We start from the raw sequence: 26316 nt of genomic DNA on the forward strand, positions 1-26316 counted from the left end.
TGCTCCGGACATGAGTTGAATAGGACCTATAGGGTTCTTGCTCTTATGGGACTCACATTCTCGTGGGGGGAAATAAAAGTGTTAGCAAGTACACCTAACGTGTACAGAGCACTTACGATGTCCCAAGTACTTTGCGAGGAAACACTTTATATGCTTATCTCATTCTCACAGCAGCCTCACTAGGTGGTTATTTTTTTTTTTTTTTTTTTTTTTTTTTTTTTTTTTTGAGACGGAGTCTCGCTCTTGTTACCCAGGCTGGAGTGCAATGGCGCGATCTCGGCTCACCGCAACCTCCGCCTCCTGGGTTCAGGCAATTCTCCTGCCTCAGCCTCCTGAGTAGCTGGGATTACAGGCACACACCACCGTGCCCAGCTAATTTTTTTGTATTAGTAGAGACGGGGTTTCACAATGTTGACCAGGTTATTATCTCAGGAGGCTGATTTCAATCGACTTGATTTTCCTGATTCTGGGGGACTGGAAGAGCCTAGCAAAGAAGGCACAGTCGGATTATAAAACTGGAAGGGGTTTTAAGGATTCCCTCATTTTATAGATGAGGAAACTGAAGATAGGTGAATTAAGTAGTTAATGGCAAGGTGGGGACTGACATAAAGGCCTCCCCAGTGACTTGTGACATTTTCGCTCCTCCTCTTCCTAATCTTATTTCTGCTAAGGGCTTTTGTACCAGACCCTGTGCAATAGTTATCTCAATCAACTGTATCTCACAACCACCCTGTGATAGGCACTTTTAAAACTCCCAATTTACATATGCAAAAATAGGCACTGGAAGGAGGGTAAGAGAGATAGATGGTAAAGCCGAGTTAGGGAATGAAAGAGGTCTCCTAGTCATGTTTTGGAAAGCTGGTAGCATTTTTATGTAGAGAACTTTGCATAAAGATTCAGGGATTTTTCTGTTACTTTTTGCTTTTAGTGTATTTTCCCACTGATTTGCAAAAGGGCATAGATGTCCAGTTGGCATCTAGGATTCCGCCTTTTTTTTGTTTTGTTTTGTTTTGGTTTGGTTTTTTTTTTTTTTTTTTCTTTTTGAGACAATCTCACCCTATCGCCCAGGTTGGAGTGCAGTGGTGCTATTACGGCTCACTGCAACGTCGAGCTCCTGGGCTCAAACGATTTTCTTACCTTAGACATCCGAGTAGCTGGGACCACAGGCTTGCGCCACCCCACTGGGCTAATTTTTAAAATTTTTGTAGAGATGGCCTTTCCCTTTGTTGCCTAGGCTGATCTCGAACTCTGGGGCTTAAGCGATCCTCCTGCCTCAGCTTCCAAAGTGTTGGGATTATAGGCTTAAGCCATCATGCCCGGTGGGTTCAGCAAGTTTTTAGCCCACAAAATTTTGGTGAATGTTACATGTTTTCTAACAGCTGCATAGAAAGGGGTTTTCTTTATACAGATAAGAAAAAAATGTCAACTTCAAGGAACACTTCAGGGGGCTTCAGACTCTGAGGAGTGGTCCTATTATAATAAATAAGTAAATTCATTAATAGAGTCTAGAGGCTCTAGCTTGCAATGAAGACTACGTTTCCCAGCGTGCAGCATGCTGGCCGTAAGCATTACGTCCGCTATCGCGGGCGCGCAATGCACCTCGGGGATTGTAGTTTTCTGGTGGCCCAACCGTTTCAACCGCCCGGTAATCAACCACCGGAAGTGCTGGCCCTGAGAGGCGGAGTCCTGGTGGCAGCGGCGGCGGTTGCCAGGAGCCCGCGTTGCCGCCTGAGGTCCGTAATATGGCGGGGAGGAGGAGGAGAAGGCGGCGGCGGACTGTGCTGCGCTCTGTTAGTACCATTTGAGCCATTCGGTTCCTGACAAGGCCCGTGACGAGGGGAGAGGAGCTGAAGGGGCTTTGGGGGATCAGGTGTGTGCATGAGGAGGGGGCTCGAGCCTCGGCGGGTCCGGGCTGAGAGGTGGCATGGCTAGGCGAAATTGGCGCCCTCAGGAGCTGAGGACGGGCTCTGTGCTGGGCTCCCAGGCCTTGAGCCCCCTGAAAAGGCGCTGGCTTAGGGAGGTGGGAGCCTAGGGGCCGGCAGCACCGGGTACGGAGGTGATGCTCCGATGCCGGCCCCTCCTGGAGAGCCCTCGGTTTGGAGCCTTTCGGAGGAGCATGGGGCGCTAGGGAGAGGGCAGGGGATCGTCCCTGGTGAATAAAACTCGGGCCACAGCCGGAGAACCCCATCGTGGTGATCAAATTGTTTGGGGCGTGTTTCTTCTCTTTCCCAGAAAGAAGAGAAGAAAAACGCCGCAAACAATTTGATCACCACGATGGGTGCTGAAGAGGGAGGCGTCCCCGGGGTATGCATTGGCCATTTATGAGCCCCAGTTACCACAACCAAGGCCCTAGGAGCGCTGCTTACTACGCCTTAGCCACTCTGGGGCATAAGCTTGAAGGTATTAAAGTAATTGCCCTTGAAGCTGCTAGATGGTTCCCACCCTTTGATTCTATTCTGGTTGTGATCCAAGCTCCCTACCCCCAGCTTGGGCAAATGGCAGCCATCTCGAGATTGATTTGACGGGGAGAGATCTAGAGACAGGGAAATGAGGAATCCGTTGTCCCCTTTCCTATATTTTTAAGTTTCATTTGAATACTACCGGGAACCAAGCACTGTCGCTGCCCTCCAGGAATTCATAGTCTATTGCTAAAAATTATCATCATTATCCTCTTAATAAGAAAGCAAGCCTCATTATTTGATGCTTTCTGCATGTTCTGCACTACGCTAATTGCCCTACATGCATTAGCTCATTTAATTCTGACAAGATCCCTTTGAGATGGATACCGTGATCATCCCTGTTTTACAGTGGAGGAAACAGGTGTAGGGTTGGTTAACTAGCTTGCCAAGAACTTGCAGCTAGTATTAATCTGACTAAGAAATCTTTCCCTTTACCCCTTTTACAAGAAGTTTGCGTCTTTGGGGGAACTAATGAGTAAAAAAAAAACACTAGGTTCTGCAAAAAAGGCAGGATCTGTTCTGTGTTACTTTTACCACTCTTTTCAGTGACATGTGTGGCAGAGCACAGGTAAGGAGCAGATAGGACCATGAGTCTATGGGGTTTGCAAAGAGGCTTATTTGGACAGTGGTTCTCTATGGTATAAATGGAGAAGACAGGGCATGTCTGAACCTGCTGCAGCTGACGAATTATTACTGGAAGTGGACCAGTAATGCGTGATGGTAAGGTATGGGGCAGTAGATTTGTGGCTGGGGTAGCCTTGTAGTTTAAGCCTCCCTTAAAATAAAACCTTGCTGACAGTGGTAATTGTAGTGTGAAAGGCATAGTGTCCTCTTGCTTAATCATGGGATATGGACTACTCACTTCTTAAATGGTTACCTTTGCAGTTTAAGAGGTATCAATTTTTCGGAATAGGGCCATAGTGAAATTTCCATTCTCTAAATTCGATTCTTCCTTTCTAGCTTTGGTGTATAGTCCACCTTCTTTTTTTCATCTGGTTTACATTATTGTTTGAGCTTATTACCCTAATTCCTTTATTCAATACTTTTATTAAATACCTGCTGTGTGCTGATACTATTCTGTGTAATGGGGATTCAGTGATCAAGTCTGAAAAGGTACATGTACTTACAGCACTTACGTTTTGGTGGAGGAAGACAGACAAAAATCAAGGAAATAAACAGGATAATTTCAGATAGTGGTAAGTGCTATGAAAATTTGGAAACAACAGGGTAATGTGATAGTAATCAAGGCAGAGCTAATTTAGCTGGGGTCATCAGGGACGCCTTCTCTGAGTAGGGGACATCCAGGCTGAGACTAAAGGATAAGAAGGATCCAGACATGCTCTGAGGATCATCTGGTAATTTGAATAATCTCCATATTAGCACTCGTATTTGAGTGAGTAATGCATTGTCATATGCTGTGTCGTGCTGTAATAATAATGTAGTACTGTACATCTTCAAGATGTAGGATGCACATGTACTATTTAAGGGATGTGAATAACTCTGAAACAATGAGACATATCTCTATGATGTTGAAAGAAAAAACTATGGCCATAAAAATATTGTATTTTCTTAAATTTCCCTCACTTTTATAATTGAATTTCATGTTTTGCTTGAGTAGCTATAGGCCATATATTACTTTATTTGTATGAGTAATCTATTTACATTCTCTGTACTACTGAATGCATGGCATGTATTAAAAAAATAAAGTATTTGAGCATAAATGGAGTTGTTAAGATATAATGTGAGTAGAAACGTAGACTAAAAAAATGGCTATGCCTTAAGGCATTTTATTGTTTTTACTTTTGCTTTTTTTAAATAAATAAAAGCTTGTAAAATAGTCTCACTCACATTGTAGAAAACCATTTCTTTAACATTAAATTTCTAGTTGGCATAAATTGAACATAGAAATAATTACAATTGATGGAATGGTAGGAAGAAGTTTAGTTATTGATTAAAATATTTGGTCAAAAGTTCAATATAATTTTTTCATAATCTGATTGTAATTTTGAATATTTTTTTTTCTCCATTTCTCATTGCACTGTGATTTGTCACTGACACTTTGGTGTACTGAATTTTTAAGTACTTTGAGGCCTACGGAGGACATATCCTATTTCATCTTTGCATATCCCATATCATGAGTTGAATTTCCCTGCCCTCTCTTTTTTTGTTAAGAAGTTAATTATTTTCAAATGAACACATAAAGGAACATTGTATTAGATTTTCTGTTTCCATAGTTCATACCCTTGCTGGTTTTATTTAAAGGAAACAGTGCCACACATAATGCTGTATAAATAAGCAATCAATATTTTTTTTTCTTATTTAAAAAATTTTTTTTCTTTTTTTAAGAGACAGAGTTTCACTGTGTTTGGCCAGGATGGTCTTGATTTCTTGACCTCGTGATCTGCCCGCCTCGGCCTCCCAAAGTGCTGGGATTACAGGTGTGAGCCACCGCGCCCGGCCCTAGCAATCAATATTTTATGTTTGCTAAATGAATGAATATGATGCCTAATCCTTCCTGGTTACCTTGTATTTTCATAATCACAATTATAATTTCCCAGAAATTGTGAAATTACTGCAATTGTCTTAAGTAGTTTGGTGATGGTTCCAGTTTTCAACAATGAAGTATAATTAACATCAGAGCCAATCAATTTTTACCTCTGACTGAGTTGGCTGGTGTGCCCATGGAGTCCAAGTATAGTGTTAAGATATGCAAATTGAGGCAGGAGGATTGCTTGAGTCTGGGAGTTTGAGACTGTAGTGGGCTGTGATCGCACCTGTGCATAGTCACTGGAATCCAGTTTGGGCAACATAGCGAGACCCATTTTTTTTTTTTAAGATATGAAAGTAATAGCCTTTGAACTTCAAAATAGAAAATTTTTTAAAGTAAATTTTTCTTTAAGTAGGATTTTTTTGCTACAGTGTTTCTACCTTTGTATGATATAGTTTTTCTTGTGTAGTTAAGTCCTGTTAAAGAAAATATAATATCATATTTTACAGTCTGAAATTAGTAAAGGTATATAGAGGTTTGTTTCCTTTAAGAAGGCTTTACTGAATTCTTAGCTAAATTAATCCCATTTAAAGATTGATTTACATGCAGTAATATTCAGAAATATTTAATATATAAAGTAAATCTTAATTGGACAAGTTCTTGAGGTGAATTACCACACCCAAGAATTAACTCCTGATCAGTGAGATAATTCTGGAAAGACCAGTTATAGGAATTCTGAATTATACGGACTCTCTCATGCTCTACAAAATTTGCCAAATAATTAAGATCTGTTTTTCTCGGTACATTAAAAATAACATTTTTCTCTCTTGTAGTGTGATTGTGGGAAGATGGAGGAGTATGAGAAGTTCTGTGAAAAAAGTCTTGCCAGAATACAAGAAGCATCAATATCCACAGAGAGCTTTCTCCCTGCTCAGTCTGAAAGTATCTCACTTATTCGCTTTCATGGAGTGGCTATCCTTTCTCCACTGGTAAACTTTCTTTGTTTTTAAATAGTTTTTTTTCTGTACTGAACAACTAAAGCATTTTGTGAAAAAAACAAAAGAAAGGCTTATAAACATTTGAAGAGGTGCCCTTATTCATAATTAGAGAAATAAAAATAAATTAGCATTTTTTACTTACTATTATAGATTGGCAAAGAGCTAATAGAACCTTGTGTTCCTTAGATTGTGGAAAATGCACTTTTAATGCACTTTTGCTGAGAGAAATGGTTTATTTTTAGGTGAGCAGTTTGGTAGAATTTAAAAGCATGCATAGCCTTTGACTCAGCAGTTCCATGGTATATCCTACGATTATACTCATATGTGAGCCCAAAGAAATAAGTACAAGATTACATTAGCATTATTTAAAATAGCAAAGGTTGACAAACAACTTAAATGTACATCAGTACTGAAGTAGTTTAACTGTGGTCCATTTTATAAAATCTCATACATACTATTACGGTGAGTAAGGCAGATCTAAATGTTGAGGCATGGAAGGATCTCCATGATCTAGTGTAAAACATTGTGCAGCATGCTGTCGGAGCAGTATAGAGTAATAGTTAGAGCTCCAGGCTTTGGGCCAGGCACAGTTGCTCATGCCTATAGTCCCAATGCTTTGAGAGGCTGGAGGGAGGGGGCTTGCTTGAGACCAGGAATTTAAGACTAGCTTGGTCAACACAGCAAGACCTCAGTGCTATAAAAACAATTATTTTAAAAAAAATTAGCCAGATGCAGTGACATGTGCCTGTAGTCCCAGCTACTTGAAGGCTAAGGTGGAAGGATTGCTTGAACCTAGGACTTCCAGGCTGCCATGAGCCAGGACTGCATCACTGCACTCCAGCCTGGGCTACAGAGCAAGACCCAGTCCTGAAAGAAGGAAAAAAATGCCTAGGATCTAGAACCTTCTGGCCTGGGTCCAAATCACTGCTTTGCCACTTACTTGCTATGTAAACTTGTGGTCCATTTTATTATTTGTTAAATGGGGATAAAATAGTGCCTACCTAATAAGTCTGTTTTGGAGATTAAATGAATTTGTAGATACAAAATGGTTAGAATACTACCTGGATCATAAGAGGTACCCAATATAAGTTAATCATTTGGGTGTTTTAAAGGATGGCTATTTCTTTTCCAGGGAGTGGTGAGAGAATATAGGATAGTAGGGAAGACACTTCATCATATACCCTTTAATACTAATTTAATATTTTAAAATGGCATATGATTTTATTTTAAATCACAAACTAAAATTAGAAAAAAATGAGCTTTAAATTTATTTTTTGGTATAACAAGAGTTAAAAGATTAATTTTATTTTAATTAATTTAATTGAATTTTTGAAGAGACCAGAGCTAACCGCCAGCATAGCAAAGTTGAAAGGATATGCAATGACCACCCATAGATTTACCATTCGATTAAATAATTTTTAACATTTTTGTCATCTTTGCTTTATTGTTTGTGATTTTATATACACGTATGTGTGTGTGTACATACATACATACATACATACATTTTTCAAAATTGCCTAGCCATTTGAAAACCACTGAGACCTGACACTGCTTCCCTAAATATTTTGGTATACATATCTTAAAAATAAGGACATTTTCCTATTAAAACCTAATACCATTATCACATCTTAAGAAAATTAATAATTTTTAATAACACCTAATAATTCTGTTCATATTTAAAATTTTCCATTTGTGCTTAAAATGCCTTTTATAACTTTATTCCCCCAATCTGGATCTAAAGTTCACGATTAGTATTTGCTTGTTATGTTTTTTTATTTTAATCTAGAACAGCTCCTCTATGGCTTAAAAATAATATTTTTTATTGGCTAGGCATGGTGCCTCATGCCTGTAATCCCAGCTCTTTGGGAGGCCTAGGCGGACAGATCACAAGGTCAAGAGCTCGAGACCATCCTGGCCAACATGGTGAAACCCTGTCTCTACTGAAAATATGAAACTTAACTGGGCGTGGTGGCATGCACCTGTAATCCTAGCTACTTGGGAGGCTGAGGCAGGAGAATCACTTGAACCCAGATGGCGGAGGTTACAGTGAGCCAAGATTGCGTCACTGCACTCCAGCCTGGCAACAGAGCAAGACTGTCTCAAAAAAAAAAAAAAAAAATGGAATTCTTTGGAGATGATGCCCTGTACTTCGTATTAAATTAAATCAGAAGTTACGTAATGTTTGGTTGTCCTCTATTAGTGATGTTTAGTTTGAACACTTGCTTACAGTAGTGACTGCCAGATGGCTCTTTAAAGTATACATTTTCTCCTTTTGATTAGCAAGTAAACTGTGTAATGATTCTTTCGTACCATGCAATTAGGAAAAAGTTTTCAAACAACATATTTATCAGCTATTTGATAACATATTGCTTGATGTGGACCAAATGTCTGAGGCTTGTTGTATAGGGTCTATGACTCCATCTGTTATTTATTTATAAGCAAAATATGATGTTTATGGACCTAATGTTGTATTTGATAGATGAATATTGCAACTTTTGAAATAATTTTGTAATGATGTATTTTCTATTTGTGTAAGTCTATGATAAATCTTGACTCTTAACACAGTGACTCAATTTCCCAGGACTTAATAATTAAGATTGAAATCCATTATAAAAAGATACAATGCTTAGAAGCCTTCATTTTTTTAGGTACATTATATTTTTATTGGAAGGTAGAGGTGAAAGAAAAGATGTATTCTGATTTTCTAGGCAAATAATACATTATCTGTTTCTTTTATCATTAAACTTTTGGACATTTTTTTTTTTTTTTGAGGCAGCAAAGAGGTAAAATGTGTACTGGTTAGAAAATTAAAACTTGTAGAATTCATTTGACCTAGTGAAGTAAGATACTGAATGTGAAGAAATATTCAAGTCAATATTCAAGTGAAGTAATGAAAAACTCAGCAGTGGCCGAAAGGGCTTTAATTTTATTTCTGTCATTTTAGAACCTTTGATCAGTGAACAAACTTTTTTGCTTTTTAACTTTTTTTTTCAATTCAAAATAACTTACATACAGCAAAATGTACAGATCTTAAGTGTTAAAGTTCCCTGAGTTTTGATATACGACATACACTTGTATAACTCACACTCACACAGGATATTTTCTTCACCATGGAAAGATCTCTAATGCCCCATCCCACTCAGAAGCCCAGCCACTGTTCTGATTTCTTTCACTATAGATTAGTTTTGCCTGTTACACGTTTTTAATCTTTCTGATTCAGAACTTCCCGATTTTATGATATTTTTATTATGGGAAATAATTACATTTTTATGATGTTTTGCAGCTTAACATTGAGAAAAGAAAGGAAATGCAGCAAGAAAAGCAGAAAGCACTTGATGTAGAAGCAAGAAAGCAGGTTAACAGGAAGAAAGCTTTACTGACTCGTGTCCAGGAGATTCTTGACAATGTTCAGGTGTGTGATTTAAAGAAATCATAAGATAGGCATTGATGATAATTTTTCAGAAATATCACTTGTACCTAACTAATTACTAATGTACTTTACTGTTATGTTTGAGAAGCTTCATAATTTGTGATTTTCCATTTCAGTTACTCCAAAGAGTATGTACTTGCTTGTTAGTGATGCCCAGTACTTGAATCAGAGGATACTTACACAATGGAGCCATATACTGAATATAATTGCTTATTGTTTGCATCTTGTGATGCTAAAAACATTTAATTTTCAGTGACAAGATGATAGAATTGGCTATTGTTGTTTACTCAAACGAATCAGACTGTTGACTAAATGACCTTATTCTCATTCTTTGGTCAAGTAAATAACTGCTCCCCAATTTTTTTTTGGTGAAAATTCTGCTCTTAGATACACAAAATGCATTTTGGATACATTGAATGGTTTAGATGCATCCCATGTCTGAAAACCATTTAAACAACACATCTACACCTTGTGCAGTTTTTTTAGATTAAATTTGTATAAATAATTTGTTCTGACGTGTGGATCATTTTGTACTGAAAAGAAAAACAAATGGATTAGATTGAATGAATAATTTCTACCACACACAGCAGTGTTCTGCTGGTAACATCTTTTTGTTTTTTCATAATCTTAGGAGTTTGTGGTTTGTCTGTATAATTCATATCAGATGGCACATGTGTAATGAACCTTAAGGGTTCATTTCTCTGTTGGTAGTGTAAACCAAAGAAAATGACTGAGGCGAGTTTCAATCAATTTAGAATTCTGTTTTGCTGAGGTTGAGGATGTGCCAAGGAAAAAGAGACGAAGGTTACAGTAGGATCTATGGCTTGTGCTTTTTCTAAAAGAGGTTTTGAGGACTTCAGTATTTAAAGGGGAAGGAATAGCAAGAGGGGAAAGAGGAAAGAAGAAAAAAGGAGGGTAGGTCATGAGTGGTCACATTTTTGTGAGACTTTGATTAGAACTCACTGAATCCACATGTCATGTGAAAGGTGGGGGTAGAGGAACAGTCACTTATGCATTAATCTCAAGCTCAGTAAATCTGCACTTTACATGGGATAAAGTGAATAGAGGTAGAGGAAGAAGTCAAATATACATTTGTTTCCAAAGGGAGATGATTTCTAGTCATCTTTGGTCTTTGTTGATATCTTGCCAGAGTGAGATTCAACAGAACTCTGGGTTAGTGTAAAGATTTGGGGGCCTACAAGGAATTTCCTGGTGAGCAATTTGCAAGAAACGCTACATGGGTAGATAGGTGGCCTTCTATTTTGCAGCTATCTGTTTAGGAACAAAAGGAAGGCAGTTTTTGTGTGACTCAGTTCCTAAGCTTTACTTTTTCCTATGACATAGTGAGTTCGGGGTCCTGAGATTTTATTTTCCTTTTACAGTAGTATGTAGTTTGTGGGTAGTAGATTTCAATTTGCAGATTATAACTACTGTCCGTATTAAGTTTAAAAAATATATTGAGTGGCACTAATTTAACAGTAAGAGGGTTTTTTACTTACTAGATATTTCCTGTGATTGAAACGAAAATGGCGTATCATTATTGGTCCATTGAGGGAAGATAAAATATACTACTGATAAGATTGTTAAAAGAGTTTGTATAATGTTGACTGTAATGAATTAATTATTCAGAAAGGGAAATTTTATATAACACAATTAGATTTCTGCTTCACCTGTAAAACCTAAGATTCTATGATACATTTTTTCTTGTTATTTAATTTGTCTAACTAAAGGCTCATTTTAGTGACATATAAACAACATAGCTTCTGAATATCACAAATGTGAAATATTTTACATAAGGAAATAATCTGTTTTGCTTAAACCTGTGAACATGTTCATGGATTTTGTGAATATGTATCCTTTTTGTTTTATTTTGGTCCTTAGGTTGTGACTAAGTATATCTTGTTGTACTGTTTATTGAATAGTACCTGGAAACCATTACATGTCTTGGGATTTGCAAGGTAAAATAGGAGCTCCATGTGGTCTAGAAAAAAACAAGCACATACAAAACAACCTAAAAATATTTTAATATTCAGGATTTTGATGTCTGTATTCACGATAATAGAATAATGATTTTTGCCAGTTTAATATATGCACGTATAACCTTTAGAAACCATCCTAGTTCTCTTTTTATTATTTTGCTAAGTTGGCTTATTTAGATACAAAGTATCTATTTTTACATTTATTTATTTATTTATTTATTTTTGAGACAGAGTCTCACTCTGTCACCCAGGCTGGAGTGCAATGGTGTGATCTCAGCTCACTGCAACCTCTGCTCCCAGGTTCAAGCAATTCTCCTGCCTCAGCCTCCCGAGTAGTTGGGATTACAGGTGCCTGCCACCATGCATGGCCAATTTTTGTATTTTTTGTAGAGAAGGGGTTTTGCCATGTTGGCCAGGCTGGTCTCAAGCTCCTGGCCTCAAGCAATTTGCCTGCCTTGGCCTCTCAAAGTGCTGGGATTACAGGCATGAGCCACCTCACCCAGCTTTACATATATTTAAAAAAATTTTTTTCCTCATATATACAGTTGTTCTCTTCTTTATCTACCAAATTTTTACCTATTTTGGCTGTTCTGAAACTCATTAACAAGTTGCTGTTTTAACTAAGCATCAATTAATCTAATTGAATTTTGTTTTAATGAATTGAGTTTTAAGTTGAAATATTTCTTATTTCTAAATGATTTAAACTGCCTGGCTTAGCTATTATTTACTACAAATTTGCCTCATTTTATGGAGTGATTTTAGTTAAACTTTGGAGTAAGCATGTGGATGCAGGAATCTTATTACTGAATCATTTTTGTTTAATCAATGTCCTGGACAAGTGTTTGCTAGAGGGGAATTGTTTATGTAAGACATTTCATTACTTGCTGTTTATTGCGTATATTATCATCCTTGGATGATAGCTAATAAAGTTACTGTTTATGTTATTATCCTTGGATGATAGCTATTTTAATGTTAATAACATATGACTGGAAGAAACTTAAGGAAAGTGCTTCTATCCAAGATTAAATTGCACAGGGATATATGAATATATCTGTGTGTGTGTGTGTGTGTGTGTGTGTGTGTGTGTGTGTGTATAGATATATGTTCATATTTGTATCAGACTAATTTTCTTTTTTTTCTTTAATAACTTAGGCTGGATGACCAGTAGGTGTTTTTTCAATAATAATTCGAGCCCCATGTGATACAGGATACCATAGAAACCTGTCATCTTAGTGTTTGTTTATGTTTTGAAATGTCGGAACTCTGAATCTTCAATATCAGTTTTATTTTAGAAAACAGAGAAATCAGAGACTTTGTGCAGTGAGGAAATACTAACTTTTAAATTTCCTGTTTCAGGTTAGAAAAGCACCTAATGCCAGTGATTTTGATCAGTGGGAGATGGAAATGGTTTACTCTAATTCAGAAGTCAGAAACTTCAATGTTCCTGCTACATTTCCAAATAGCTTTCCAAGCCATACTGAACACTCTACTTCAGCAAAGCTTGATAACATAGCCGGGATTTTGCCATTGGATAATGAGGACCAATGTAAAACTAATGGAATAGACTTAGCTAGAGATTCAGAAGGATTTAATTCTCTGAAGCAATGTGATAGTTCCAATATTAGTCATGTAGAAAACCAAGCTTTTCCAAAGACCTCTTCAGCAACCCCACAAGAGACTCTTATTTCTGATGGTCTCTTCTCAATAAATGAATCACAGGATCCACTACTTTTGGCAGCAGTCACCCCAGATCCCTATGTAATGAGTCTTCAGAATCTGATGAAAAAGTCAAAGGAATATATAGAAAGAGAACAATCTAGACGCAGTCTGAGAGGTAGTACAAAGAGAATTGTTAATGAGAGTCATTCAGACAAAGAAAATGATGCTGTTAAAGTGGCTGACTGTGTTAAAGAGAAGGCCCAGTTGACAGGCAAACACTGTGTCTCAGTTATTCCTGACAAACCAAGCCTTAATAAATCAAATGTTCTTCTCCAAGGTGCTTCCACTCAAGAAAGCAGCATGAGCATGCCAGTTTTAGCTAGCTTTTCGAAAGTGGACATACCTGTACGAACTGGCCATTCCACTGTTCTAGAATCTAATTCTGATTTTAAAGTTATTCCCACTTTTGTTACTGAAAATAATGTTATCAAAAGTCTCACAGGTTCCTATGCCAAATTACCTAGTCCGGAGCCAAGTATGAGTCCTAAAATGCATCGAAGGTGTTCCAGGACATCATCAGCATGTCATATACTTATAAATAACCCAATAAATGCCTGTGAATTAAGCCCTAAAGGAAAAGAACAGGCAGTGGACTTAATTGTTCATGATACTGATGAAAAAACAAATGTGCCCGAAATTGTGCCAAAGTTACCAATTGATTTAGCAAGCGTTTGTTCAAGCAAGGCTTATGTAGGCAAAAATACATCTGAAGTCATAGAAGATATGGTTTTAGGTAAATCAAATCAGGTATGTCAATCTTCAGGAAATTATTTAGAAAATAAAGTTACTCATGGACTTGTTATTGTGGAAGGTCAGTTAACATCTGATGAGAGAGGTGCACACAAAATGAACAGTACCTGTGCTGCGATGCCAAAGCTGCATGAACCATATGCCAGCAGTCAGTGTATAGCAAGTCAAAACTTTGGAACTGTGAGTGGACTCAAGCCAGCCAGTATATCAGAGAAAAACTGCAGTTTACAAACGGAGCTGAATAAGTCTTATGATGTAAAAAATCCTTCTCCTTTACTGATGCAAAACCAGAATACGAGACAGCAGATGGACACACCTGCGGTGTCTTGTGGAAATGAACCATTCTTGGATAACAGTTTTGAGAAAGTTAAACGAAGACTTGATTTAGATATTGATGGTTTGCAAAAAGAAAACTGCCCTTATGTCATAACAAGTGGAATAACTGAACAAGAAAGGCAACATTTGCTAGAAAAAAGATACACCAAGGGACCTGTCTTCATTAACAAGAATAAAATGTTAGAAACCAGTTCCAAAGGTAAGAAATCCTTGTTTTATGCTGCAAATTATACCTTTATTTTAATACTCTTAATTGACATTTTTGGGAAAAAAAATGGTCTTTATTCATATGGGCACTTAATTTTATTTATCTCATTAGAAAGCATATAGTCAGCTACAGTTTATTGCCATTTGATAGGCTTTCTTTCTTTCTTTCTTTTTTTTTTTTGAGATGGAGTTTTGCTCTTGTTACCCAGGCTGGAGTGCAATGGTGCGATCTCGGCTCACCGCAACCTCCGCCTCCTGGGTTCAGGCAATTCTCCTGCCTCCGCCTCCTGAGTAGCTGGGATTACAGGCACGCGCCACCATGCCCAGCTAATTTTTTGTATTTTTAGTAGAGACGGGGTTTCACCACGTTGATCAAGATGGTCTCGATCTCTTGACCTTGTGATCCACCCGCCTCGGCCTCCCAAAGTGCTGGGATTACAGGCGTGAGCCACCGCCCCCGGCTGATAGGCTTTCTTAAAAGATATTCTTGAGACAAGGTCTGGCTCTGTCACCCTAGGTTGGAGTGAAGTGGCATGATCTCAGCTCACTGCAATCTCCGCCTCCTGGGCTCAAGCCATCCTCTCACCTCATCCTCCAAAGTAGCTGGGACTACAGGCTCATGCCACCATGCATGACTAATTTTCGTTATTAGTCAGGGATGGGGTTTCCGCCATGTTGCCCAGGCTGGTCTGAAACTCGTGAGCTCAAGTGAGCATCCCGTCTCGGCCTCCCAAAGCTCTGGGATTACAGACATGAACCACTGCACCAGGCCAGGATTTTCTTTTTTGAGACAGTCTGGCACAGTTGCCCAGGCTGGAGTGCAGTGGTGCAACCTAGGCTAACTGCTACCTCTGCCTCCTGGTTCAAGCAATTCTCATGCCTCGGCCTCCTGATTAGTTGGGATTACAGGCTTGCCTGGATGGATTTTATTTAAATGATGAAGCTTTCATAGTCCACTTGGTATTACTGAGAATATTATTAATACCTGGAGGAAAGAGTTCTTTTTTTTTTTTTTTGAGACAGAGTTTTGCTCTGTTACCAGGCTCTTAGCTCTTATCGGGATCTTAGCTCACTGCAACCCCTGCTTCCTGGGTTCAAGTGATTTTTGTGCCTCAGCCTCCTGAGTAGCTGGGATTACAGGTGTGCACCACTGCACCCAGCCCAAAACAGTTCTTGCCTGAAACATCACTTATAGTTTAATTCTGTGTATAACTATGAGGTGTTTCTTTTGGACTATGGTTTCTAATGTTTATTTCAGTTTGCTTTTTCATTTGTAGTGCGATCTTCATGTAGTTGGCCCTTCAGTAGACTCTTTAACATTAAATTATTAGACAAAGTATCAGAAATAAGGCTCTGAGTGGTGGTTCAAGAATGGTTCTTTAGGCCGGGCACGGTGGCTTACACCTGTAATCCCAGCACTTTGGGAGGCTGAGGCAGGTGGATCACTTGAGGTCAGGAGTTCAAGACCAGCGTGACTAACATGGTGAAACCCCATCTGTACTAAAAATACAAAAATTAGCTGGGCTTGGTGGTGCATGTCTGTAATTCCAGTTACTTGGGAGGCTGAGGCAGGAGAATTGCATGAACTCGGGAGGTGGATGCTGCAGTGAGTTGCGATTGCGCCATTGCACTCCAGCCTAGGTGACAGAGCCAGACTCCGTCTCAAAAAAAAAAAAAAAGAATGGGTCTTTATTAATATAAATTATTTCAGTTTTTTCTGTTGCATCCATTAACAAGAATTTATGAAAGCATGTTTTTTTCCCTTCATTACTCCTTACTTCGTTGTCATGGTTCATAATTTATTACTGATATAGAAGACATAAATCAAATAAATTAAGCTCTTAGGGCTTATGGGAAATACAGTGTTGGGTCAGACTGCTTAAAACCTGTGCAACTTTATTTTTTTTAATTAAAAAAATTTTTTTTTGAGATCGGGTCTTTGCTCTGTCGCCCAGGCTGGATTGCTTTCATGCGATCTCCACTCACTGCAGGCCTGGGTTTAAGAGATTCTCCCACCTCAATCTTCCAAGTAGTTGGGATTTACAGGCATGCGCCACCACGCCCAGCTAATTTTTGTATTTTTTGTGGAGACAGGGTTTCGCCATGTTGGCCAGGCTGGTCTTGAACTCCTAAGCTTAAGTGATCAGCCCTCCTTGGCCTCCCAAAGTGCTGGGATTACAGGTTTGAGCCATCAGTCCTGGCCCATCCTGTGCAACTTTATCAGAGCTCTAGTAAAACAACCAGTTACCTGGGGAGCCATCTTGAATACTCTAAGTAGACAGCATAGCAAGGTAAGAGGCTGCCTCAGTGAATATCAGAAGTACGTAAGACCAATGGAGTGGAAATTTCTTTCTTTTTTTGGAGATGGAGTTTTGCTCTTGTTGCCCAGGCTAGAATGCAATGGCGCAATCTTGGCTCACTGCAACCTCTACCTCCCGGGTTCAAGCAATTCTCCTGCCTCAGCCTCCCAAGTAGCTGGGATTACAGACATGCACCACTAAGCCCAGCTAATTTTTGTATTTTTAGTAGAGATGGAGTTTCACCATGTTAGTCAGCCTAGTCTTGAACTCCTGACCTCAAGTGATCCACCTGCCTTGGCCTCCCAAAGTGCTGAGATTACAGGTGTGAGCCGTCATGCCCGGCCTGGAGTGGCAATTTCTAGTAAGTGCTTTAATGCAAGATGAGCCTCCAGTCTTGGAGGCAGTCAGGTAGCTGTCAAAGTGGGCAAGGGAGACAGTGCCATGTGCTGAGAGCTGCCCTCAGCTCAGTGGGCCTATTTATAGAGTTTTTGAGATAGAGCTGAATGGACTCCTGTTGACTTAGCAGTTGAGTTGAGGGGCTTTTTCCTTTCTTGCTGAAGGTTATAATTTTACTTTCCAGCTCCCCTTGCCTATGAAAAGCTACATATAAACAAATGCAGGCTGGGCATGGTGGCTTATACCCGTAATCCTAGCACTTTGGGAGGCCATGGCAGGAGGATCACTTGAGGCCAAGAGTCCAAAAGCAGCCTGGGCAATGGAGATGGCAAGACCTCATCTCTACAAAATGTACAAAAATTAGCCTGGTGTGCTGGCATGTGCCTGTAGTCCCAGCTACTCTGAAGGCTGAGGTGAGAGGATCACATGAGCCCTAGAGTTTGAGTCTGCAGTGACCTGTGTTGGCACTATTGCACTCTAGCCTGGGCAACAGAGCAAGACTAGATCTTAAAAAAAAAAAAAAAAAAAAAAATTTAAAAAATGCATATTGTTGTAGTTGAATAAAATGTTTTTAGGAACAAATTATGGGAAGACTATAGCAGTAGGACAATAGTACATAAGATACTTTAGGGAAAATCATTGACTGTATATTTGGGAAGAATGATTTGTTGAATTTAGTTGAATTATAATGGATCCATGAATATATACTTGTTATATATACATACTTGGTATTTCTTTTCTTTCTTTTTTTTTTTTTTTTTGAGACGAAGTCTCGCTCTGTCACCAGGCTGGAGTGCAGTGGTGCAATCTTGGCTCACTGCAACCTCCGCCTCATGGGTTCAAGCGATTCTCCTGCCTCAGCCTCCCAAGTAGCTGGGACCACAGGCATGCACCACCACTCCCGAATTTTTGTATTTTTAGTAGAGACGGGGTTTCACCATGTTGGCCAGGATGGTCTCAATTCCTGACCTCGTGATTCGCCCATCTCGGCCTCCCAAAGTGCTGGGATTACAGGTGTGTGAGCCACAGCACCCAGCCCATACTTGGTAGTTCTACATTTCAACATGTCTTACCACATTCTATTTAGTAAGCTTGCATTGTCATAATGTTTTCTCTTAAAATTTTTAGTTAGTAACTAAAATATCTGGAATTTTAATGTACAGTCCTTTTTGAAACCTCAAGCTGAGAAAACTTTATACCATCAAAGAAACATTTACTTTGAAAATCAAAACAAGGCAAAACTACAAGCTACAATACTAGAGATCCTGGAGGACAAGTGTCAAAAGAATAAATGATGGTAGAATACAGTTAAAACCACATCTGAAAGTTAAGTAGAGTCAGGAGAATCTTGTCTGAATGTATAGTACTGGGTCTATCATTTCAGATCAGGATGGGATCGGTTGAATGAGTGGGTAAAGGTGATGCAATACAGGTTTTACTTTATTGTGTAGCTTGAAATAAAAGGAATGGAAAATGTGAATGTGGTTCAAAGTGGAGACCCAGCTATATCTTGATTGTATTATGTCTGATCCAGGAATACTTTCTTGTTGGAAGGATAACTTAAATTGATGGTATAAAATATCAGACATGAGACCGGGCGTGGTGGCTCACGCCTGTAATCCGAGCATTTTGGAGGCCAAGGCGGCCGGATCACCTGAGGTCGGGAGTTCAAGACCAGCCTGACCAACATGGTGAAACCCCGTCTTTAAAAAAAAAGAAAAAAAAATATATATATATATCAGACTTTAGACTTGTAGTGAATTTTCTAAATTGAGGAGACATGTTTCTTTTCAGAAAGCGAGGAGTTACTAAAAAGCAAGATGTTAGCTTTTGAAGAAATGCGGAAGAGACTAGAAGAACAGCACGCTCAGCAGTTATCACTACTCATAGCTGAGCAGGAAAGGGAACATGAAAGATTGCAAAAGGTGAGGAATGTGCGGGGAGATACAGCTGGTAAGTGAAATTTGGCCAAGGAATACCTATGAATTTTAGTCATGTATAGAATACTTGTAATTTTTTCCTCCATATATTATAAGGTAAGGGAGTTGTTTTAATACGTGAATGGTAGTTTTTGTCAAAAGATGAAGTTTGCTATTTAGATCCTTATCGAAAAGTAATTGCGTAATTTATCAAGAGGATATTTTATTGAATCCTTGATTCAAAACTTAATATTTTTAAAAGGTATTTTATAAATAGGTGCTAAAGCACACATTCTGCAAGAGTTACCAGAATGACACTTGTGCTGGGTGTGGTGGTGTGAGCCTGTAGTCGCAGCTACTCAGGAGGCTGAGGTGGGAGAATTGCTTGAGCTCAGGAGTAAGATATGATTGCACCTTTGTGTGGCCACTGCACTCCAGCCTAGGCAACAGAGTGAAACCCTGTCTCTATAAAAAAAAAAAAAAAAAAAAAAAAAAAAAGAATGACACTTGTTATAAGATTATTGTAGTTAATAATTTAACTATACATTATCACATTTTAAAATAAATTATAGGCTGGGCAAGGTGGCTTACACCTGTAATCCCAGCACTTTGGGAGGCCAAGGCAGGTGGATCACCTGAGGTCAGGAGTTTGAGACCAGCCTGGCCAACATATAGTGAAACCCCATCTCTACTACAAAATACAAAATGGTGGTGCACCCCTGTAGTTGCAGCTACTTGGGAAACTGGGGCAGGAGAATCGCTTAAACCCGGGAGGCGGAGGTTGCAGTGAGCCGAGATCATATCATACCATTGCACTCCATCCTGGGGGACAGAGTGAAACGCTGTCTCTCAAAAATATTAAATAAATAAATAAGTAAGTAAAGTATAATTGGTGGCTGGGCGCGGTGGCTCACGCCTGTAATCCCAGCACTTTGGGAGGCCGAGGTGGGTGGATCATGAGGTCAAGAGATCGAGACCATCCTGGTCAACGTGGTGAAACCCTGTCTGTACTAAAAATACAAAAAATTAGCTGGGCATAGTGGCGTGTGCCTGTAATCCCAGCTACTCAGGAGGCTGAGGCAGAATTGCCTGAACTGAGGAGGCAGAGGTGGCGGTGAGCCGAGATCGCGCCATTACACTCCAGCCTGAGTAAGAAGAGCGAAACTCTGTCTCAAAAAAAAAAAAAGTATAATTGAAGAAGAACTTGAAATAATAATTTGCTGATAATTACATGTACTTTATGCTAAGCCTAAAATGGTATTGTTTTAGGCTATAATTAAAAGGTTTAGCATGTTATAATAAACTGTTAATCTATAGGAAATAGAAGAGCAGGAGAAAATGTTAAAAGAGAAGAAGGCAATGACAGCGGAAGCCTCCGAATTGGACATTAACAATGCAGTGGAGTTAGAATGGAGAAAAATAAGTGACTCCAGTCTGCTGGAAACAATGTTGTCTCAGGCGGACTCACTCCATACTTCAAATTCAAATAGTTCTGGTAAATATTTTAAAATCCTTTTACATTTGAGAAAATGATGCTACAGTAAGATATGTATTTGGCACACCATAAGATTGTATCTCCTGTTTTCAAATAATTCCATGTCCAACCCACTACTGTTTGTCAGCTGCTTAGTAACCAGTGAAAAATGACATGATAGGAGTTCAAAGACTTGTGAGCAGATGTTTGTGAGCAAAGATTACCTTTGCTAGGAAAATATCAGGAAATTCACTTCAGAGCCCAGTCTGTGATGGTTCATGTAGCAGGTGATATACTTCAAGTGAAAACAGTTTGCTCTCTCCTGAATCATCTTGAATTACCTCTAATTCCCTAGTCCCTTTAAAGAGCTTATCTTCATATCTCAATTATCCTGAGATGCTGTTTGTGTTGAAAAGATCCATCTGGTACATAAGTTTTAAAGTCCATAAATATTTTAAGTTGGCAGATGAGTTAGTTTGGGAGGCAGTTCTTTTTCTTAATGAGTGTCACAAGTGTTTATCAGGATGGTCTTCGTATTCCAATTATATGACATCAAGTATAATAAACTATATGCATGTTTCTCTAGGTTTCACAAATTCTGCCCTGCAATATAGCTTTGGTTCTGCAAATGAAGCACCATTCTACCTCTGGGGATCATCAGCTGGTGGCTTAACCAAACTCTCAGTAACAAGGCCTTTTGGAAGAGCCAAAACTAGATGGTCTCAAGTGGGTAAACTTAATTATATATGTCCACGTATCTACTTAGCTTTTTTAAAGAGCTGTACATCTTAGACTGTATAAATGAACGCCAGTAAACATTGTGTCTGTCTTCTTTCTCCTAGGTTTTTAGTCCAGAAATACAAGCAAAATTTAGTAAAATAACTGCAGTGGCAAAAGGATTTCTTACTCGTAGACTTATGCAGACAGATAAGCTGAAGCAACTTCGACAAACTGTAAAAGTAAGATTCCTGTAAATCATTTGTATTTCACTTCTGTCTTAGTTTCTGTCAGTCTTGTGACAGCTTAGCTGACAGATTTGTTCAGAACTTAAACATTTTTTAGTCACTGTAATATAAGCAGTTTTAGAAATCTGATTGTTAATCTTCCTCAGATAATATTATGAAAAACACGTAAATGAAGTAGTTTGTGTGTTTTTGTCTTGCTTCAAAGTAAGTGCTGTTTGACTTCTAATAATTTTATTTATATGCTTAGTACAGTTGGCTCTCTGTCTCTTGGTTCCACATCAGTGAATCCAACCAACCATGGAGCAAAAATAATTCAGAAAAAACAAATGATGGTTGTGTCTGTACTGAACATGTACAGACTTTTTTTCTTGTCTTTATTTCCTAAACAATATAACAACTATTTACATAGCATGTACATTTATTAGGTATTTTAACTAATATAGGGATGATTTAAAGTGTATGGGAGATGTGCTTAGATTATATGCAAATACTAAACCATTTTCTATAAGGGACTTGAACATCCTTGGGTTTTGGTATCTGAGCGATTCCTGGAACCAGTCTCCCACAGATACTGAGGAAAGACTGTAATTTTGGATTGACTGAGAAAAAGAAAAAAGGAAACTCCAGTGATCACAAATTTTTCTAGAAAAATGTTCTTGAAGGAGCATTTCTTTTTTTCAGGATACTATGGAATTCATAAGAAGTTTTCAGTCAGAGGCACCATTAAAGAGAGGTGTTGTTTCAGCTCAGGATGCTTCACTTCAGGAAAGAGTGTTAGCTCAGGTAAATAACATGGGTCCTGAGGGCTTTTAAGACGTGGACATGTCATATTTCTCCTTTTTTATTTAATCACTGAAAATAGGTTTCAATGAAAACTATTTTAACCTTTTTCTATAAATAAGTGTACATGGTATATAGTATTCTTCAACTCTAACCTCATCTTGTAAATGTATACAGTATTTTCTTCTCTTGTGCCTAGTTGCGAGCTGCCTTGTATGGTATTCATGACATATTCTTTGTAATGGATGCAGCAGAAAGAATGTCTATTCTACATCATGATCGAGAAGTTCGCAAAGAGAAAATGCTCAGGCAAATGGTATGTTACATGATTTCTAATGAATAGAGTTCTTCTGGGTTTAAGGTAATTGATACTAACTGTCATTTTTGGTTGACTTCAGCACCCTTATGATAATTCTTAAGCACAAATAATTCCTAGGATTACTAGCAACATTTAAATCTGTAGACAGATTTAAAAGAATTACATAATTTAAGAATTACATATTGTTTTCTGATTGGATTTTAGAGTTGAAGCTTTGAATGTTTTGTTCAGATGGCTGTAAACAATCTATCAGTTGCTCCTGATTGAATTTCCTTGAATTCAATTATAATGTGGGTTTTGCTTTTTTTGAAATCTGTTAGAAAACAGGCTCCAAATTAATGTGAAGTATATCGGAGTCTGTGATTTTAATCAGTTATCTTAGTGTGACTGGCAAAGGAAAAGCAAGCAAAATTTACATAATTTTAATTATTTAATTCTTAGACTGCTTCAAAAATATGAAACAAGATGATTTAACTAAATTTAAAATGCTAATAGAGAGAAGCTTTTCCAGGCAATTTGGGATCATTCTGTATTATACTATAGTGGTATTATTGGTACCAGTAGAGTTTGTTATTACTTTTGTATATTAAAGGATAAAATGAAAAGTCCACGAGTGGCACTTTCAGCTGCAACACAGAAGTCTCTTGATAGGAAGAAATACATGAAGTAAGTTTTTTGTATCATGTCATGTTAGTTATCAACTCAATTAATTTTAGTTATCTGTTGTTCTGTTTGCATATTTAAATTTAGAAATGAAGAGTTTTTCTGCAGTTGAGCTGATAGAAATCCCCTTTATATAAAGAAATTCATTAAAATCAGGTGCTAAAATCTCGTTTTGTCTTTAGATGAATTTATTTACTAAATTTGTCAGCATTCAACTTATATAATTAATAGCTGATCAATCTTAAACACAGTTAATCTTTCAGCATTCAACTTATATAATTAATAGCTGATCAATCTTAAACACAGTTAATCTTTTTTTTTTTTTTTGAGACAGAGTTTTGCTGTTGTTACCCAGACTGGAGTGCAATGGCGCAATCTCGGCTCACCGCAACCTCCGCCTCCTGGGTTCAGGCAATTCTCCTGCCTCAGCCTCCCGAGTAGCTGGGACTACAGGCACATGCCACCATGCCCAGCTAATTTTTGTATTTTTTTAGCAGAGACAGGGTTTCACCTTGTTGACCAGGATGGTCTCGATCTCTTGACCTCATGATCTACCTGCCTTGACCTCCCAAAGTGCTGCGATTATAGGCGTGAGCCACCGCGCCCGGTCTAACACAGTTAATCTTTATATAATCACTTATACATTAATGCCTAAATGTATTCCTTTTCTGATATCCTAAACATTTCTTGGGAATAAAAAGGGGAAAAATGTCTTAATAACTTTTTTAAAAATTCTTTTTTCTTGAACGCAGTCTTTAATATGCTTAGTACGGGTACACCAGCTTCTAAATGATGATTTGTTTCTGTCATCCTGTATTATATTTATAAGCGTGTTTTCTTCCCTTCACTAAATACATTATGTCCTTATTTTTATATTGTGTTAGAGCTGCTGAAATGGGAATGCCAAATAAGAAATTTCTGGCTAAACAAAATCCTTCTGAAACAAGGTGAGAAAAATCACTTAGTATCAATGAGAGGCTTGTTGTTTTTTATAGAAAAAAAAATTGGACGGGCATGGTGGCTCACACCTGTAATCCCAGCCTTTAGGAGGCTGAGGTGGGCGGATCACCTGAGGTCGGGAATTTGAGACCAGCTTCACCAACATGGAAAACCCTGTCTCTACTAAAAACGCAAAATTAGCTGGGCGTGATGGCGCATGCCTATAATCCCAGCTACTTGTGAGGCAGACACAGGGGAATCATTTAAACCCGGGAGGTGAAGGTGGCAGTGAGCCAGGATCAAGCTATTGCACTCCAGCCTGGGCAACAAGAGTGAAACTCCATCTCAAAATTTAAAAAAAAAAAAATTTATAAATCCCAAACTTCATTTTCATTGACTTTGTTCTACTTGACATCAGTAAAACACTTCTTGCTGAATTTGGTGGGGAGTGGTCCACAGGCTCAAGATTCATATGAATACCTGGCTGTATACTTGGTCCCATGTCAGACCAGATGTGCCTGGAGCTTTTGTAGGGCATGCTATCTGTGGTAGAAATTTGAGCCTGATAGGTCTTGAGTTCAGTTACGCAGTCCAGAGGATCTTTGATACTTATTTAAAAACCTTAGAAAGCTAACTTAAGCTGGGCCAGGTGCAGTGGTTCACACCTGTAATCCTAGCACTTGGGAGGTTGAGGCAGGTGGATCACGAGGTCGGGAGTTCAAGACAAGCCCGGCCAACATGGTGAAACCCTGTCTCCACTAAAAATACAAAAAGTTGGGTGTGTTGGAATGTGCCTGTAATTTTGGCTACTCAGGAGGCTGAGGCAGGAGAATTGCCTGAACCCAGGAGGCGGAGGTTGCAGTGAGCCAAGATAGCGCCATTGTACTCCAGCCTGGGAGACAGAGCAAGACTCTGCCTCAAAAAAAACAAAAAACAAAAAAGCTAACTTAAGCTGGGCTCAGTGGCATGTTCCTGTAGTCCCAGCTACTTGGGAGGCTGAGGCAGGTGGATAGCTTAATCCCAGGGGTTCAAACCAGTCTAGGTGACATAGTAAGACCTATCTTAAAAAAATAAAAAAATAAAGAAAGCTAAAAAGCAAACTTTAGTATTTCTGACCTGTTTTTCACACCTGTAAAATGAGCAATATTTTCTTCTCTCAACCTGTTTGAAAGGAAAGGTTAGCCTTTGTAAAGTATATGTATAAGAAAATTATCTTAAAGCACAAGGGTTAGTCTATATGTTGGCCATTTCTTTGCTGATAAAAACCTAAGGTTTGGACTCTTAGTGAGCAAAATATGAGTACCATATTAATATGCTTTAGTCAATTTGCTTTGCTTTGTGGTAATATATAGGCCGTATTATTGCATAGATGACTTTCTCCTTGCTGTCATCTTTCATCCGTAGAAAGAAAATGGGAAAAAATGGAATTTATCCTTTTAAATTAATTTTTTATTTAATTTGTCAACAGAGTCCTTCAGCCAAACCAAGGACAGAATGCACCTGTTCATAGGCTACTTAGTAGACAAGGGTAAGAATGCCACACACGGGTATTGGAAACTACGGAAACCAAGATTAGATTCAGAGGGAAAAATAAAGCCTAGTGTTCTTTACATAAAAAGGATGATAATGGTTTTTCAAATGTGATTTTTTTTTTATAACATTGGGAAAGGTATTTTAAAGTTTTGTCTTCAAATTTAACACTCCTAGTGTACTGTTGTGTATTCTAATTACTATCTTATGTTGGCATGTTTTTACTTTTCATTTCATATCATTTAACTCATTAAGTATTTTAAATATCCATATAGTAAATTCATCACCACCGAAGTGATTCTCCAACACAGTATGAGTCATGCTTATAGTCTCCTGCTGAAGCCAGAGTTTAGCTTTCCTTGCTGTGCACATGCATGAGACTCCAGTTCTTTTCAAGCTTATTTGTGCTTTGGATAGTTGATGCAGTGTGATTGCTTTCTTTGAATTTTGAACATTTAGACCTTAATGCCAGTGACTTATTATTTTTTTATATTCAATTAGAACCCCTAAGACATCAGTGAAGGGGGCTGTGCAAAATAGACAGAAGTCTTCACAGAGCAGAGTGCCTAACAGAGTGCCTGTTTCAGGTGTGTAGAAAATGAATTTCTAAAGCCCATTCAATAGAAGGAAGTGCACAAGCCGCCCATAACTCAGGTCACAGAAGT

The 26316-nt window shown here is 38.4% G+C and overlaps 1 protein-coding gene across 5 annotated transcripts in view; it reads left to right on the forward strand.

Moving 5' to 3' along the window:
- Positions 1 to 1735: 1735 nt before the first annotated feature.
- CCP110 (centriolar coiled-coil protein 110) overlaps positions 1736 to 26316 on the forward strand; it is a 29922-nt gene continuing 5341 nt past the window's right edge. The window contains exons 1-14 of one of the 5 annotated variants that reach the window (XM_012464663.3): positions 1736 to 1870; positions 5781 to 5936; positions 9229 to 9357; positions 12711 to 14358; positions 18857 to 18987; positions 20299 to 20476; positions 21042 to 21181; positions 21298 to 21414; positions 22102 to 22203; positions 22400 to 22516; positions 23112 to 23185; positions 24067 to 24129; positions 25590 to 25649; positions 26153 to 26238. In XM_012464663.3, the coding sequence (XP_012320086.2) occupies positions 5796 to 5936; positions 9229 to 9357; positions 12711 to 14358; positions 18857 to 18987; positions 20299 to 20476; positions 21042 to 21181; positions 21298 to 21414; positions 22102 to 22203; positions 22400 to 22516; positions 23112 to 23185; positions 24067 to 24129; positions 25590 to 25649; positions 26153 to 26238 (2986 nt within the window). In that variant the 5' untranslated portion in view covers positions 1736 to 1870; positions 5781 to 5795. The remainder of the gene's footprint in view (positions 1871 to 5780; positions 5937 to 9228; positions 9358 to 12710; positions 14359 to 18856; positions 18988 to 20298; positions 20477 to 21041; positions 21182 to 21297; positions 21415 to 22101; positions 22204 to 22399; positions 22517 to 23111; positions 23186 to 24066; positions 24130 to 25589; positions 25650 to 26152; positions 26239 to 26316) is intronic. The other 4 variants (XM_012464664.3, XM_012464665.3, XM_064362543.1 and 1 more) reach the window with 4 other exon arrangements.

The sequence above is a fragment of the Aotus nancymaae genome, unplaced genomic scaffold (assembly GCF_030222135.1).
Source record: "Aotus nancymaae isolate 86718 unplaced genomic scaffold, 86718_ANA_hifiasm-v0.15.2.pri h1tg000049l, whole genome shotgun sequence".
Lineage (NCBI taxonomy): Eukaryota > Metazoa > Chordata > Mammalia > Primates > Aotidae > Aotus > Aotus nancymaae.